This window comes from Eumetopias jubatus, unplaced genomic scaffold (genome assembly GCF_037043125.1).
Source record: "Eumetopias jubatus isolate StellerSeaLion01/CBP00866 unplaced genomic scaffold, mEumJub1_p1.0 scaffold_1, whole genome shotgun sequence".
In the NCBI taxonomy this organism is placed as follows: domain Eukaryota; kingdom Metazoa; phylum Chordata; class Mammalia; order Carnivora; family Otariidae; genus Eumetopias; species Eumetopias jubatus.
In genome coordinates, this window is record NW_028274807.1 from 47,979,313 (window position 1) to 47,996,820 (window position 17,508).

At 37.3% G+C, this 17,508-nt stretch overlaps 1 protein-coding gene across 10 annotated transcripts in view; it reads right to left on the reverse strand.

The window, feature by feature from the left end:
* Window positions 1–17,508, reverse strand: part of ABI3BP (ABI family member 3 binding protein) — a 238,445-nt gene that overhangs the window by 123,545 nt on the left and 97,392 nt on the right. For all 10 annotated transcript variants that reach the window (XM_088026066.1, XM_028119206.2, XM_088026157.1 and 7 more), the window contains exons 5-9: window positions 16,029–16,210; window positions 15,405–15,457; window positions 7,409–7,457; window positions 6,328–6,399; window positions 5,639–5,731 (exon numbers count right to left, since the gene is read on the reverse strand). In XM_088026066.1, coding sequence (XP_087882192.1) covers window positions 5,639–5,731; window positions 6,328–6,399; window positions 7,409–7,457; window positions 15,405–15,457; window positions 16,029–16,210 — 449 coding nt within the window. The remainder of the gene's footprint in view (window positions 1–5,638; window positions 5,732–6,327; window positions 6,400–7,408; window positions 7,458–15,404; window positions 15,458–16,028; window positions 16,211–17,508) is intronic.

Genomic DNA, 17,508 nt, shown 5'->3' on the forward strand with positions numbered 1-17,508 from the left:
AAATTTAGGTATTCTTTTCAAAGAAAGTACATTCCTATACTGGAAATCCCCAATGATTAAGATATTTCCCATTTCAAAAACACACTCAGGATGAACTTGGTTCAGCTAGTTAGCCACTTGTAATATTTTGAAAGTCTAGGGGCATGAAAGAATTCATTCATCTTTAAGATACCCTGATCATGTCAACTTGAAATAATTATAATCAGATGGGATTTTTTTAGAGTCCTAGAACTATACGGGACTTCTTGGGTTTCTCAACTTTGGCACTAGGGACATTTTGGGCTGGATTTTTTTTTTTGTTTTTTTGTTAGGTTGGAGGTCGGGGGACTTTCCTGTGTACTACAGAACACTTAGCAGGATTTCTGGTCTTTATCCACAGGATTCCATTAGCACTTCCACAGCTGTGACAACCAAAAATGTCTCCAGATACTGTCGCATATCCCCCCGGGGACAAAGCTGCCCTCTGCTGAGATTAGATCAATATCTAATCAATTCTCTCAAAGTTCTTAAAGGATGAACATCTTTTAACTTCCTTCTGTAGTTCACATCACTGTTGTAAAGACCATTTTCTTATCAGTTAACATGGGCTACAAAATATTTATTTACTTCTGAAGGATGTAAAGACAACTATAAAGTCATCCCTTTCACAATGATAATAGAAGCAAATCAGTTTTCCGTCTGTTTATGGAAGTCTACAATAGATTCTTCCATAGAGCTAATTATTTTCAAGAGTGTTTTAAGATGCTAGACACAGGTGTCAGAAGTGCTACTGTGCTTGCCATATCTAATGGTCAAGTGCGTGTTTTGGATTCATGTGTACATGATGTTGCACAGCATTTTTACACAACAGAAATGTTAAATACCAGTGTTCAAATTAATTTAGCAGGGCATAAAGAGAAGGGACTCTCTGAAATAACTACACAGCAGTCCAGTAGAAATTTATGGTAACTTCCATTCTTAAAATTTCTAAATTTAATCAACATTTTTCTGTTGCAGTCACAGCTTTAGTTTAGAACCACTGTGATTGTTAGCATAGGAAAAAAGACATGTAGATTACAGATTTTTATGAACTCTGGGCTTCTTATTTTCAAGGTGTACCATGAGAAACTTTTTTTTTTTTTAAGTGTGAGATTATAAAGTTTTTCTTTAGTGCTCTTTTCTTTTTCAGGGTCCTCTTCTCCCTCAAGACACCCTTGCTAATCCTCTCCTTCCTGTGTAATAGCCTACATTCTCAGTGGTTTCCTCTGCTGACTAGGACTGTTTATTTATTTTAACATACAGATCCTATACTTTCAAACAATGCTCTGAATTACTTTGCTTTAGCTCCTTATATTAAAAACATGCCCTCAGCTGGCAATCACATTAACCTAAAATTAGGCTGTTAATGGGGGGGGGGGAAACGGTAAACCACCTTCCCAAGAGACATTTGTATTCTTCACACATCACTAATTCCTTACAAAGGCATACTGTATTTCTAAACATGGCATTTCAGATGTCAGAAAAAACGGTAGACAGGGAAGATAATTTGCTTGAGAGCACCTTTATGTCTCTTACCAACCCACGAGCACTCACCTACACTATCTATGGACAACTGCAGTCTTGGCAAGAGCAGAGTAAAATGTCACCAGAACATGGCCTAAAACCCAGGAAATTTCCTTTCCTCTTGGATTCTTCTGTACCTTTTTTCAACACAGTTGTTTCCTTTCATTTTTGGCAGGCTAAGTCTTGGCTTTGGCCAACCCTTTGTATGCCCCAGGGAGGGGTGTAATACTAGCTTTCTTGTTTATTTCTTTCATTATTCACACCATGTGTTCTTAGAACAAAAGCTATTAATTTCTTGATGTCCCATGATGGGCCCCACTGGAATGAGGATATTATTTTTAGGATTCGCCCCCTCAAAAAAATAGTACTTTTCTGAATTGCGGTGTTAACTTCAGGAAAGTTTATTTCTCCCTTGCTAGTATAAAGAACTATTAAAGCAGTATCTCGGGGCCCCTGGGTGGCTTAGTTGTTAAGCGGCTGCCTTCGGCTCAGGTCATGGTCCCAGGGTCCTGGGATCGAGCCCCGCATCGGGCTCCCTGCTCTGCGGGGGAGCCTGTTTCTCCCTCTACAAACCCCCCCCCCCCCGCTTGTATTCCCTCTCTCGCTGTCTCTCTCTCTCTGTCAAATAAATAAATAAAATCTTAAAAAAAAAGCAGTATCTCCATTAAAAACAGTAAACTTAAAATGTAATTTTGAAATACAGTCTGCCAAGGTGGTATATTTGATGGATTTGCTGGGCATTTTCAAAGATACTAGCTATCAAGCTCTTCAATGCATAAGAAATTTGTCACGTGTTGAATTTAAGATAGTGTTTCGTCAAAAAAGATACTTACTGTTTGCATACAACTTTTCTTTATTGAAATCACACTCAATCCTGAAAGCTTTTAGTGAATCATATCAGAAAGATAAAAGCAAAAACAAAACAAATGCACTGTTTTATTCTCTAAAGAAAACAAAGATTGAATGGGTATTAAGATAGTGTGGAGAACTTTGCAAAAACCAAAAAGTTTAGGAAATATCACTCAAGACTAAAGAACAAAACATGCTTCAGTTCAAAACTGACAGTAGTGGTCTGGGGAAAACTGCTCATTTTCAACCTCCTTCACAAATTCTGTATTTTGTAGTTTCGCTGGATGGATTAGGGATCACATCAGTAAGAGAATGGCCAGTTCCTTTTATTTCCCTCCTTCCAAACAAGGTTTACCCAAGGGCAGGGGGAGGCACATAGGCTCTGGGCAGAGAAGAGGTGAGCACAAGAAAAGGGAGCACTGGATTCCAAACAGGTTCGGTGAGGAAAGTTAATTTGGAAGGTTCCTGGATTTTAGCACAGCATTTAGATGTTGCAGGGTTTAGTCACAGTTTTATAGCTAAAAAAGAGGTGATCGAGTCTGATGTACAAATTAAAGAAATGATGTCTACAGTCACTTGTCTACATTCTCGGAGGAACTCACTCTGGGACTAAGAGGTATGAATATTTCATAATAAAAATGGAAGGATGCACAAAATCACAAAGACTGGCAAATATTTGCACATCTTAATAAAATGATGTGTAAGTTCTGAGAATTTTTCTACAATTGGTGGGACTGTTAAGTCTATCCATTAAGTGCTCTTCTACTTGCTTAAGGTTTTGTTCCTCTTTCTTCCAGTAAATTCTCAAATTAACAGCTAAAGAGAACTTAAGAGTTCACATTTTGAAACTGCTCCAATCTGATTGCCAAGGAGTGAGTCACAACAAGTGTACTCCTTAATCCCTATCACCCATGTAACCCATCCCCCCCCCCACCCACATCTCGTAACCATCAAACAAGCAAACAGGTAGGAGAAATTAAGTCTGATGTCCCGGTATGGGCAGGTCCTGTGCCTGTGTAACTCACCTGTACAGTACCAGCGACTTGCAGTTATGCCAGAGAGTAACACTTGGTAATTACATGTTGACTGAATGTTGCCACATAGGGGCCCAGGGGTCCATTTCTGCACCCACACAAGGTGAACATTCATTTATGTAAGTGTGAAAGTTCTTTGCTAGTGCCTAATTCGGAGAAAACATTCTGCAGTTTTTAGTTTTGTTCAATTTCTACCACATCATGCCATCTCCTTCCATATTTATCAATAGCTCAAGACTATCTCCGGAGACTGTGGAGGGGTGGTTCTCAAAGTAGGGTGCCCAGGCAAGTGGCTTCAGTATCTCCTGGGTGCTAGTTAAAAAGGCAAATTCTCAGGTCCCTCACCTCATCTACTGAATCAGGAACTCTGCGGGTGGGTCCAGCAGTCTGGGCTCACAAGCCCACCAGGCTTCTCATGCTCCATCAAGCTGGAGATGCTGTGCTATACAGAGGGTCCTGACTGATATGATACTCAAATGCAGCAACTAATTTATCCCAGTGAGCACTGCAATTTTTCCCTGGGCTCCTTTTAAAGGGTTTTGTTGGGATTGTCTCCCCATAAATTGTTATGTTTTTAAAACACTGAAATTATATCAAGTTCTTTCTACAAGTAGGAGGCAGTATCAATCTCAAGTAAATAATAATTCTAACACATCTGACCTCTACATCAGCTCTCACTGAAAACATCTCATGGCCCCTCGACAGTATAACAATTTTCTAACAATCACTCTATTTGAAAATTTTACCTAAATAAATGTATGTATCTTGGATAATTTGATAAATGTTCACTTTTTAAAATAAATATATGTTTTATATAATATATAATAACTATTTACCTATAGAATGTAATTTATATAAATACTTCCAACTCTCCAATCTCTCTGGCCCTCACTGCTTTTTTTCCAATTTTTTTTATCATGGTAAAATATACATAACATAAAATGTATGATCTTAATTAACCTTTTTAAGTATACATTTCAGTAATATTAAATACATTCATAATGTTGTGCAACCATCGCCACCATCCATCTCCAAAACTGTCATCTTATAAAAGTAAAATTATATCATTAAACCCTAACTCCCCATTTCCCTCCTCCCTCCAGTCCCTAGCAACCACCATTATACTTTTTGTGTATAAATTTGACGGCTTCAGGTACCTCACGTAAGTGGAATCATACAGTATTTGTCTTTTTGTGACTGGCTTATTTCACTCAGCTAATGTCCTCAAGGTTCATCCATCTTGTAGCATGTATCAGAATTTCCTTCCTTCTCAAGCCTGAATAATATCCTATTGCACATATAGACACATTTTGCTTACCCCTTCATTTCACTTTTACTTTTTAATTTTTTTAAACCAGAGTTTAAAAAATTTAAGTTTTTACTTAAATTCTGGTTAACATACAGTATAATATTAGTTTCAGATGTACAATATAGTGATTTAATACTCCACACATCACATGGTGCTAGTCACAACAAGTGTACTCCTTAATCCCTATCCACCCATGTAACCCATCCCTCTCACCCACCTCTGGTAACCATTAGTTTGTTCTCTATAGTTAAGAGTCTGTTTCTTGGTTTGCCTCTCTCTCTCTCTCTTTTCCCCCTTTGCTCATGTGTGCTGTTTCTTAAATTCCACATCTGAGTGAAATCATACTATCTTTCTCTTAGTTCACTTAGCTCCATCCATGTTGCTGCAAATGGCAAGATTTCATTCTTTTTTATAGCCAAGGAATGTTTCATTGTGTACGGCTATCACATCTTTATCCATTCATCAGTTGATGGACACTTGGGCTGTTTCCATAATTTGGTTATTGTAGATAATGCTGCTATCAACATTGGGGTGCCTACCCATTCATTTGTTGATGGACACATGAGTTGCTTCCATGCTTTAGCTACTGTGAATAATGCTAGTGTGAACACAGATGTCCAAATACCTCTTTGATAACTTTTTTCCAGTTCTTCTGGTTATATACACAGAAGTGGAATTGCTGGATCATGTCATAGTTCTATGCTTGAGTTTTTGAGGAATGGTCATACTGTTTGCCTCGGCAGGTGTACCATTTTCATTTCCATCAACAGTGCACATGCCTGTCCCTTATTTTTTACTTTGAGATGTCCAAACAGCTGATATGCTAGATTCCTCGGGGATCCTAGGATTATCAGTGCTAGTACTCAGTCACCACAAAGTTCAAATATGGAACACTCCTGCTTACCTAACTGTGTCTTGATTGCATCCGAAATCTCAAGCATAATGGACGTAGGAAGTTTCACAGTGGTTTCATTAAGGCCTGGAATAATAAGATGGACTGCAAGGAAATAGAATAGAGTAAGAGAAAGAAAATGCATCATGACATAAAATAAACTTCAGAGCATCAGATAATAGAAACTATGAAATTTTGCACGTATTTGGCTTCATCAATTTTAACTCAAACCTAAAGTTTTGGCAAAAAGTGTGATCATACTTTAAACAGATTTTTTTTTTTTTAACGTTCAGAACTGAACTACAAAATCCTCTGGCTTTTAATCCATAGAATCAAAAATAGTAAAATGGCTGTTTAACATATATATTGAACAAAATACATTATTAATAATTTTTAAAAGAGCAGTTCAATACAACAAGGACTCCCTCCTAACTGCAACAACACTATGGGGCAAGTAGGATGGGTGCCATCTTTCCTACTAGGCGTGGGCTAGAGTTGTTTCTCTAACACACACTCCTAGAGGTAATACCTCTTGGCTCCTAGCCTGGCATGGACACAAGCCAGAATGCTCAGTACTGAAAGGAAATGAACCAACATCAATTTAATAGACCTGCTAACAGTGTAAAATTCCATTAAGGGCCCTATTATCAAAAAATAGCCTAACGTGCTTACTGTAAGTATAGATACCAAGATCCACTCACCTAATATTGTTCCTCCAAAAGGAGTCTTATCTGGGGATTTAGTTGAAGCCCTGTGAGTAACATTCTGAATCACTGTTGAAATACAAAAGGAAACAGTGTGTTGGAAGAAAATAGGAAGCAGCAAATAGCTGTAATGTGAAGACTTCTGCGCTGAGGAAGCCCTAATATAACTTTTTAATTAATATAAAAAGTAACTCTCTGGGCTGGTACATAGCCAAGGAAAGGACTGGGAGGCACATCTCACCTTCACACTTAACACCTTTAAGTAACGAAAGGTTATTACTTTATGATAAGGTGTTCCATTCAAATGAGCTGAAAATTTCCTTCCTAATCTCCATTCCCTGCAGCCTTCCCAAGCTAAAGAAATAGCACAAAGCGAGGCAATTACTACAGTAAATTTTAAAAAGTGAAAATGTATATTCTCAAAGCAAAGAATCTGGATTATTCTAATACTGACACTGTTTTGAGAATACACTTGAGGCATTATGTTTTCTTAAAATGAATAATTACTTTAGGTGTCTAATCTCTTCTACCAAGAAACTTTCTGGAAATAATGGAGTCATTTTAATAACTTAAAAAACAAAGTCAAAACAAAAACAACTGGATACTGAGATAAGACATTATAATTCTTGAAAACTGTATGTCTTTACCTAAAAGGAGCACTAAATCATAGTTTTTTATTTCACTAATCCAAATATCCTCTTAATGTTTTTCTTCATGTATGCCAACTTAATCCTGAACAGAGCCACACATATTCATATGGCTTTTTAAAATTTAGTACTTATTGTAGTTGCTTTGTACAAAAAGTTCTATTTTGGTAAAACACAACCAGTGTGACTTGCCAAGACTTGGCCTATTGGTACATGAGCCAAAATAATCTATTAACTTCTAATATGCTAGACCATACTGATTTCTTCACACTTTTGCTTTAAAACAATCAGAAAAATTGAGAAAAAAAAGCATTGTTTAATTATCTCAGTGAAAAGTGTATGAAAAATAATTCTAAACTGTTAACTGTACTGGAATTAAAATAAAAAAAATAGTTCTAAACATACATCCAGAGCAGACTCGTACAAATTACCTTGTTTGATGATGGTTATTGGGATTAGCTTCCTTGGGACATACGCTGGCTGAAAAGAGAAGAGAGTCAGTTTTTTAGTTAGTTTTAACTTAAAAAAGAAAAAAAAAAAGCAAAGAACTGGAAGTAGCCCTGTGTTATTACAGTTGCTGGAAAGACCTTTAGTGCATATATCTACCTCTATTTTATTGGACTCATTTGGTTTTCCCCATAAATGTCCAAAGGCTTGAAAGAAGCAGTTTCTGCAGAACTCCCATTATTTTAGTTAACCTTGAAACTGCAATGAAAGGAACTAAATCATGTGGATTGACTACTAGTTGATTTATCACTTCATTTGAGATGTGACCCAACCAAATTCTGTCTTTACATTTCCTCTCAAAAAGATGCTAAGCTACATATTATCTTTTAAAACTGATCAGCATCCATGGTTTGAGTATACCCAGCTGCAGCCACAGATCACCCGCTCAGACAACAGATCTGCCGCTAGATAACCCGACTACCATCAACTCCTGAGACCAAGCAGCTCCTTGCCCAAGAAGGCAGAGCTGGGACTCAGATCCAGACATTTCTACCTCCAAATCCCATACTCTAAACCATTCTGCACATATTTATGCACAAAGGACCTCAAACCAGAAAGGCATCCTAGGGCACTATGCATTCTCCCTTCTCCCAAATTGCCTCAGACATCCCACAGGAAGGTTTGATGTCATGGAGTGGCTTGAACTAGGGACAGGTTTAGTGTTAACTTTAAAGTGGAGTCATGACTGGAGGGAACTGTGAGCCAAGGACAAGACAGCTCAGAGAGAGAGACATAGGAACAAAATAAGGGAAGCAAATATATAAGGAGAAATTAGACTGCGTTAAAGAGGGGGGCATGACATTGATTTGTTGATGCCTGATTGAACCTGTATCCATGATAAAGGAACCTCGTGAACCAGATCTGTTAATAACCCAGGATGTGCTGGCTGAGATACTTACCACATGGGTGTTTAGAGTTGTGAGCAACAGAGACTTGTTAACATGCTCCCATTTTAGTGAATAACGTGCCCATAATAAAGAAGGGCCACAATACCAACCTTACTGTTGGCTATTTGTCTTCTTGTATTAAGGTCCTTATGTTTAAAAAACCACAAAAAACAGAAGTTTACTATTATCAGGTTTTTAAAACTATTTATAGCTATAGACTCAGTGCTATAGACTGAATGCATATGTCCCCCCAAAATTTATATGTTAAAACTGAACTCCCAAGAGTGATGGTATTTATAGGTTGGGCTTTTGAGAAATGACTAAGTCCTGAGGGGTCCACCCTCTGAAGGAGATTAGTGCTCTTATAAAAGAGGCCCCAGAGAGACCCCTCCACCTTTCCACCCCGTGAGGACACAGCAAGAAGAGGGCTGTCTGTGAACCAGGAAGCAGGCTCTCACCCGGACACCAAGTCTGCCAGCACCTTGATCTTGGACTGCCCAGGCTCCAGAACTGTGACAAATAAATGTTTGTTGTTTAAGCCACTCAGTCTATGGTATTTTGTTCCAGCGGCCCTAATGGACTAACACACCCAGTAATTTCCTCCATAACAATCTAGCCCAACCTAATCGAATCCTAAACTAAGGAATTAATCAAAGATAAACACCCTTATATATAAATTATTACCACTATGCAAAACAACTACATCATCCAAAAGCAGAGCTTTTATTAAATAAACTGTTTCAAATTTTTGACATCTATTTAACAAAGTGGAAAATATGCATAATATAAATACAAAGATTACAATTATATGCACACTATAACCTAATTTTATAACAAGTATGTATACACAAATTATCAGAAATAGATCATAGGTTTTCTTTAACAGTGATTATTTCTTATAAACAGATTAATTTTTTAGACTTTTCTATATTTCCTGATTCCTTACAAGCATGAATTACATTTTAATTAGGAAAAGCTTTTTTGATCAACAGTCTGTTCAGTTACTACACATGCTTGTGTACTGCATAGCTTATATGCTATTGGAAAATAGGAGAATACATAAGTATAATTTATACCCATTTTTCCCAGGCAAAGGGGGAGGGAATAGTAGAAATAGTATAACCTTCAGTGGGAGAGAAAAAAAAAAAAATCTCAGCTTTGATGTCACCCTGGCAGCAGGATCTCTTTCAGCTTCATCATAAGAAAATTCAACAGGAGCCCTTGTACACAGGATGCTTTCCCAGAAAGGCTCTGCCTCAGGTGTCTACCTCACTCCTACCCGTCCTGCTCTAGCCAGAGTCGCCAGCACATGGCCTTTATCATTTGAGAATTTTAAATACCAGCTGTGCCAACCTCCAGCCACATGGGAGCCACATTATCTTTCCAGGTACTAGTAACCATTTTTGTTACAGCTGTTGCTACAGTTCCAAAGACTTTTGAATGGCTTGTTCTCTATCCCTAGGAGTCCTGCCATTTAGTGCACATTTTGCAGAATGGGAAGTTTTTCAGACACATCACAGTTTAGCAGAAACACCTGCATGTTGCTGTGTTGATTGCTTTGGAATTTCATTATTTTAATTTTTAGTTCCTTTACTGTGATGATTTGTTTTAAACAATTTTTGACAAGGACAAATGGATAATAGTCCACTCTTCACATGAACGGCACGAAGTTTCTCTTTGAACTCTAACTTGAGTATCTAACAATGTTCTATTAAGATGATGACAAGACTATATGTACGGTGTGTGCTGCCAAAAAACAAGGAAATAATTTAGCTGCAGAATCCAATTCTTTCTAGACCCATAATTACACTCTTGCCTAATCTGCAATCCAAAGATGCATCAAGACTGGACTCCTAAGCAAGTAGCTGCCTCTCTGTAAGTAGGGTTTTTAGGAGCATCAGGAAAATAGTCCTGCCTAAAATGTCTATGCTGAAGGCTCTAAATTGCCAATAAGAAGTTGACACTGTGAATCCTTTCCCTATGTCTTCTTATAAAAGTGTAGGGAAATGTCTGTTACTGGGATCCACTGAGAAATGAAATACTGTGATAATTTCCAAGTTAACACTGTTTAACCAATTGCAACCCAATTTTAATCAAACAGTTCCATGTACGGTGTTTTTTAAAAAGGTACCAGTAACCCTTCCTCGTCGTCCCAGTTTTGCTCCTAGGCCATGTCCCTGCCGGCTCTATTTTCTGTGGAACTCTTGCTCACCTTCCATTCCTGTTGCAAGCTTTCATCACCACTTCCTTCCACAACTCTTGTCCTCCCTTCATTTAGTAACTATTATCTATGTGTTTACTGTATGCCAGGAAGAAAGTGTTATTTCCCTCCTGCCCCAGAAGAAATGTGGTATTTTATTTTCCCGACTTTTAAGATATCCTGTTCCTTAAGAACCTAGGTTGTACTATATCCTGAGCTGGGGGACTAGTTAAGGGAATTCACTTCTACCATTTTTCCAGGGACGTTGTGGCTGAGTATCCAGTGGGGAGATTCTATGGGGAGAGGATGCTGATATGGTAAACAGCAATGAACTGATGACCAATTCAGCTGATTTTAGTCCTGGTTAGGGAAAGCCTATGCTTATCTAGAAATAACCAGAACAGTAGTAGCCATAGAGGACGAGGGACTTTCTATTCACTCTGCATTATATTTACTTCCTCCTGATATTATTTTTGAAAGTCAGCCTTAATACATGTAGTGTTGGGGCCCCTGGGTGGCTCAGTTGGTTAAGTGACTGCCTTCGGCTCAGGTCATGATCCCAGGGGCCTGGGATCGAGCCCCACATTGGGCTCCCTGCTCGGCGGGAAGCCTGCTTCTCCCTCTCCCACTCCCTCTGCTTGTGTTCCCTCTCTCGCTGTCTCTCTCTCTGTCAATTAAATAAATAAAATCTTAAAAAAAAAATACATGTAGTGTTAACACTACTTTTTGTAGGCTCTTCCTTACAGGCTTGTCTATTTGGTATTTTTGTGGTGTCAGAATGTTCACTATAGATTTAACTTTATTTTCAGGTCCTGAGATAAAAAAGCTGTCCATTTGGGGAGTGGCAAGGGTTGCTCAAAATCAGACTTCAGTGGTTCAAGAGCCAAACCACATGAGAAGAACTTGGGCCTGTCACACTGTGGTTTTAATTCATTTTTAAGATGTTCTAATGAAAGTTACAAAACATATTGATTTAATCCAGTGTCCTACTTGCAAAACTCTTCATATTTCTGGTCGTTTAGGGAAGAGTGAGACATACACCTTTGATAATATTATTGGCCTAGATATAAACTTTTCAAGTTTTTGTTTTAAGACAACAAGTGCTAAGAACAGAAGGATACCTGATATATTCATTGTACACAATCTTAAGGTATGGGTGGTGACCACATGGCATTGTTCCCTATTCACCTCACTCATCTGGTAACTGTTACACTTGAAAAATTGGCACCAGGGCCCCTGGGTGGCTCAGTCGGTTAAGCGACTGCCTTCGGCTCAGGTCATGATCCTGGAGTCCCAGGATCAAGTCCCGCATCGGGCTCCCTGCTCAGCAGGGAGTCTGCTTCTCCCTCTGACCCTCTTCCCTCTTGTGCTCTCTATCTCTCATTCTCTCTCTCTCAAATGAATAAATAAAATCTTAAAAAAAAATAAAAAATAAAAATTGGTACCACTTCTCTTTTTGCCAATAAGAGACATACTTTTAAAAAGATGGGTGGATCTCTGATGGAAAAAAATAAGATGGAAGGGTGAAAACAGATGTCATGTATTAGGGGAGCGCTCACTCCAAGGAGATTGGAATTAAATAATTAAACTTATATTTTAAAATCTCTGTTAAATGCTATGTACTTCAAAAATTGATTGTTTAGGGGTGCCTGGGTGGCTCAGTCAGTGAAGTGTCTGCCTTCGGCTCAGGTCATGGTCCCAGGGTCCGGGGATTCAGCCCCGCACTGGGCTCCCTGCTCGGCAGGGAGCCTGCTTCTCCCTCTCCCTCTGCTGCTCTCCCTGCTGGTGTGTTCCTCTCTCTCTCTCTCAAATAAATAAATAAACACAATCATTAAAAAATGATTGTTTAGCTAGTGAACTAGTAAGATAATTAAGTTTTTTTAGAAAAATAGACATAATGTATTAAAAGTAGGTCCTTTCACATGTATTAAAATTAGGTCCTTTCAGCCATTGTTCTTGATTGAATCAGTTTATATATATATATATAAATATATATATATATATATATATAAAGGGGAATTCACTTCTACCATTTTTATTATATCATATATATAAAATAAAACCCAATAGTAAACATTAGGTTTCACCTCCATAAAAAGAGTGTTCTAGATTCTCAACAAGAACGAAAGAGCAAAATTATGATAAATGTGTTTTTCCTTTCACAAGATCATGGATCTCAAGTAACGCAATTTATATAGAAGGAATCACCATTTTGTTTATGCACCTTTTCCCTATTTTTCTGGAGGTATAGGCAGGTAGGGGTGATACTGAAACTATTTAACAAGTGGTAGAACAAAGGCACCAACCGATCAGAAGAGATCTCTGCTATACGTTGCACACCCGGGCTTGCCAGCCCAACACATCCTTAGATACATGAATTACATATATAATGTAACCAGATGCTTAAGATGGGGCTTAACATCCGCTAAGTTTTTGCTGCATATAAGTTTTAGGTGTAAGCATGTACAGGTGAATGAAAGCATTTCTCAATGTATCTTTTGCTTAAAACTCTAAAAGTAAATTTATTTCATAACTCTTAAAATATTGCCTTCTCAAAGCAGTTTCAGAGGTGTCTGTCTGAATATTTGGACTGATATTGACTTTATTTGGATGAAAATATACCTCTAAAATATTTTCAGAATCAATTCTAAGTGGCCATGTCAGATGCTCAAAGGCTATCCCAAGTGGTTCCTTTTCAAATTTCCTGTGTTCCAGAGTTACCCAGGACCACAGATGGCTTTCCAGAAGGTGACAATGGAGAAAGTCTCAGAGAGAAGCCTTAAAATAGCTTTTCAGTTAATTTGGGTTTTCCTTTGGAAATAGCCAAGAGTTTCAAACCACAGCTTGTCACAGCTGGCTGGAGTTGGGGGTACTCCACCTCACAGCTTGAAGTGATAAAATATCTGGCTCTGGGTCACAGATGCAGGAAGTTTCTTCCTGGGCCTTCTCATCATGGCTATTTATGATATGAAAAAGAAATTAAATTCCTTGGGAGTAAACATCAACCATCCTTCCCCATTTTGCTGAGTAACTCACTAGATGAAATATTCTGCCACAAGACATTATTGGGATATGATTGCTGATTAAAAGGAATGAAAGAAATGACATCACTGAGTCACATGTAAAACACAGCAGGACAGCCAAGAGGGTGAGAGATAAGATACGGCTCCTAGGTAACCATTCACAACATGAGTGGGGATTGTTCTAGAAGAAAAATAAAGACCAACTCTATTCCCTGTGATTGGATTTAAGAGAGACAAAGCCAGAGGGACCTTAATAAGGAATGGCACAACTCAATACTTTAGTACTAGGCCAAACGGTTGTTTGCAAAAAAAAAAAAAAAAAAAAAATGCAGAACCAAATCAATATATAACCTTACTACCTGTAATATAGTGAAATAAAACTCATATAGAGTTTAATTATCACAAAATCAAACCACTTATAAAACTAAAAGCAAAATAGGGAAATATTTGCTCTCTGGATAGGGAAGGGCTTTCTAAAATAGAATGCAATTGAAAATGTGACAATGGAAAAGACAAATAATTTGATTAAGCAAATTTTAAGACTTGCCTATTTCAAAAATTCCCATAAACAAAATTGGTAACAAATGTGAGAATAATGTTCCTCGATGATATCACAAAGAGTTGATGTTCTTTAATCTATAGTCTTTAAACTATTTAATAAAACCCATGAGATTCCCAATAAAGAACTAAATTTTAGAACTAAACTATTCAATAAAACCCATAAGACTCCCAATAAAGAACTAAATTTAAGAACTAAAACTAAAGGTCATTAAATGGAAAAGACAAATGGCGAATAAACAAGTGAAGAAAGTACTGCCATTTTAGAAATCAGAGAAAGAGAGATTTAAAAACTATTTTACACTATTACATTAGCTGAAAATTTAGTGATGGAAATACAGAATGTTGATAACCAGGCTAATAATAAGGGTGATAATAGCAAGGTAACTCTGATACATTGATAGCAAGATTGTAAAGTGGCACAACCTTTCTAGAAAGAAATTTGATCATATGTATTAGGAAGTTTTCAAAATGTTGATGCCTCCTTTACCTGCTCAGGACATAATGGCCTTCACTTTATAATTGGCTATATGATTTAAGATGCAAATATCTCTGTGGTTGTTATAACAATGGCTTACATTTATAACAAGTAGTACATAACTCGGATGGGGCTTCCTGAGAAGAGATTTTGACAAGTGGAGGGAAAGAAAGAACAAGGGACTGAGTTTCTATAGTGAGAGAGAAGCGGGAGAGGTCTAGATAGGGGGGGTGGATTGTCAGGCACGTAAGATGTGCAGATATTTACTGCACTCGAGAGGCTAGGCACAGTAAAAAAAAAACAAAACCAAGCCAGTTGCTTCGTTGTTTTGGAAAAGGTTGGCTTTTTTTTTTTTTTTTAAGGTTGGCTTTTTTAAGTAGGAAGTGAGAGAAGAGAGGGAAGATGACCGAGATCAGAAATGAATAATACCAATGAAAACAGAGCATGTCCAAATTCACTCTGGAAATGGGTTATTCTAAAAAACAATCCACTGCAAAGATAATAAGCATCACCTCAAGACACCTGGAATATGGAAATACTTGAGTAACTACATTGATTATCTTTAGAGCTTTAAACATACTTTAGAGCTCTAAACATAGCAAATGCCTAAAGCATTAAGTACTTTACACAAAACCCCAGAGCCAGTTAATCCCATTTCAACACTTCCTAACAGACGGATTTCCTTATAAAAACAAAACAAAACAACAACAACAACAAAAACATAATGCAGACAAAATTGCTAAAAAACATTCCTGAGAAAAACCTGGTACCTACCACTGTGTGGACTTGGTCATAAGTGCTTTGGATTTTCCCATTTACTTTTTTACCTGACAGAAACAAGGAGAAAATAACATTATTTTCATTCTTTGTGTTCCTAAATTAATTCTTCCTACTCATTATGAAGAACTGTAACTCCTGTTCTAACTCTGGCACTGTTAATCATCTTATTTGTTTGCTATCATTTCAAACACTGATTCCAATGAAGTTTGAATGAAGGGATCACAGGAAGAGAGCTCAGGGCCCCCTGAAGTCTTTTTATGTTCACTTTTACTGGTCCAGGTTTCAATTCCAAACACCTGCACACATTACTGCTGTTTTCACTCAGTTGATGCTCACAGATCTGAGACTGATTTAAAATACTACAATGGCCAAAGAACTGTTATCAATAGAGGCATCAAATATCAGCTTATTTTTTGTTGTTGTTTAAAAAAACCATGCATTAATATAAAGGGTTCTGAAATACCAATACTCAAATTCTGTTCGCTTTTGTATTTTTTTTTTAAGTACTAGAGGATGGGAATTAACTCATCTCATATTTAAGAATTAAATAATTAAAAATTCGGTACTTAGGAAAATAAGAATTACAGAAAGCTCACTGAAGGAATTCCAGGTACTTACTGCCAACAACAGTCTTGTGATTGAAAATCTTACTCCAAATTCCACCTTCTCCATTGTCTTTCACTCCAAATTCATAAACTGTGTTGGGTTTTAGATTTTCCACAATTGTCTCAGTGGCCGGACAGAGTTGAAAAACCCATTTCTTTTCCTTATCCTTTTCTCTATAGCGAATTGTATAGTATCTGTTGAATAACCAAAATACAAAACTTGAAATTCACAGGGAGGTTCAGGCTATTTCAAGTTTCTTAATACACCACAGACTCCCATCTACTTCAAAGACTGTGTTTAATGCTGGCTTCTGTTTTTATTTTTTTAGAAATTGTAGAGAACATGAAAAAAATAGCTCAGTGTGTACTTACTTTAATTTCTAATTCCAAGTTGGAGAGCATGCAGCAGTGCACTTACAGACTTACAGAATTCAGACCTCTCAGTTCTATTATTCGCTACTTTGCAAAAGGAAAGTTGGAAAATGCTGGATGTTCATTTTTTTCCAATTATGCATAGAGCAGAGCATAGACATAATTTTGTAAGTGCATCATATTGTAGTTTTATAGCTGGATGGGCTTAAGCCTGGAACTGCATGGGTTTATTCCACGGAATGTCCACCAAGGTAGTATGGTTCAGTTTTGTAAAAGGGGGACCTGAAACTCTTAGGTTGTATCGAGGACTGCATTCTAAGGGTAACATTTTCTTATCATTATAAAAATAGAATCAAGACCAAAGCCAAGCTAAGGGTACAATGAAAAAAAATGAAGCAATGCAAATTCAAGATCATGGTTATGTATATGCCTAGGGCCTCGTAATATTCAGCCATATATATGGTAAAGTCATGATAAACCTCATCCCTTTTTTTGCGCTTGTATCACATGCAACGTTTTATATATATTATCTCATTTCATTGTCCTAGAGTCGCCTTAAGTGGTAGAAGTTACTAACCCCATTTTATAAATGTGAAAATAGAGATTCAGAAAGATCACTTAATTTGCCCATTGTTGCCCACCTAGTGACTTTAACCAGTGGCAGAACCAGAATACAAAGACTCCTCTTGACAATGCTCTAAACAGCCTCCCTAAGTGGGACAGCAGATCAGGCGGGGATTTCATTAGTACGGTATACGGTAACAAGAATGAATGAGCTAGAGCTACTTGTATCAGTATGAACAGATTTTACAAGCAAAATATTGAATGAAAATAGCAAATCACAAGATAAAACATATTGTCTCATATGATTTACATAAGTACTGAAACACTCACAAAAAAACTACGTTACCATATATTATTGCTGGCAGTGTAAAGGGATAACAAATACCCTAAGGATCTAATATTTGTGTTGGAACTTTAGTTCCCAGTGAGATAAATGAGATTAGAGGTGGGGCCAACAGGTAAATTTCATCTGCTTTTTATTTGTAAATAAACATTTTCAGTAAATGAAATAATACCTGTCAGGTAGGATGATAGACACATAGGTATTTGTTGTATTA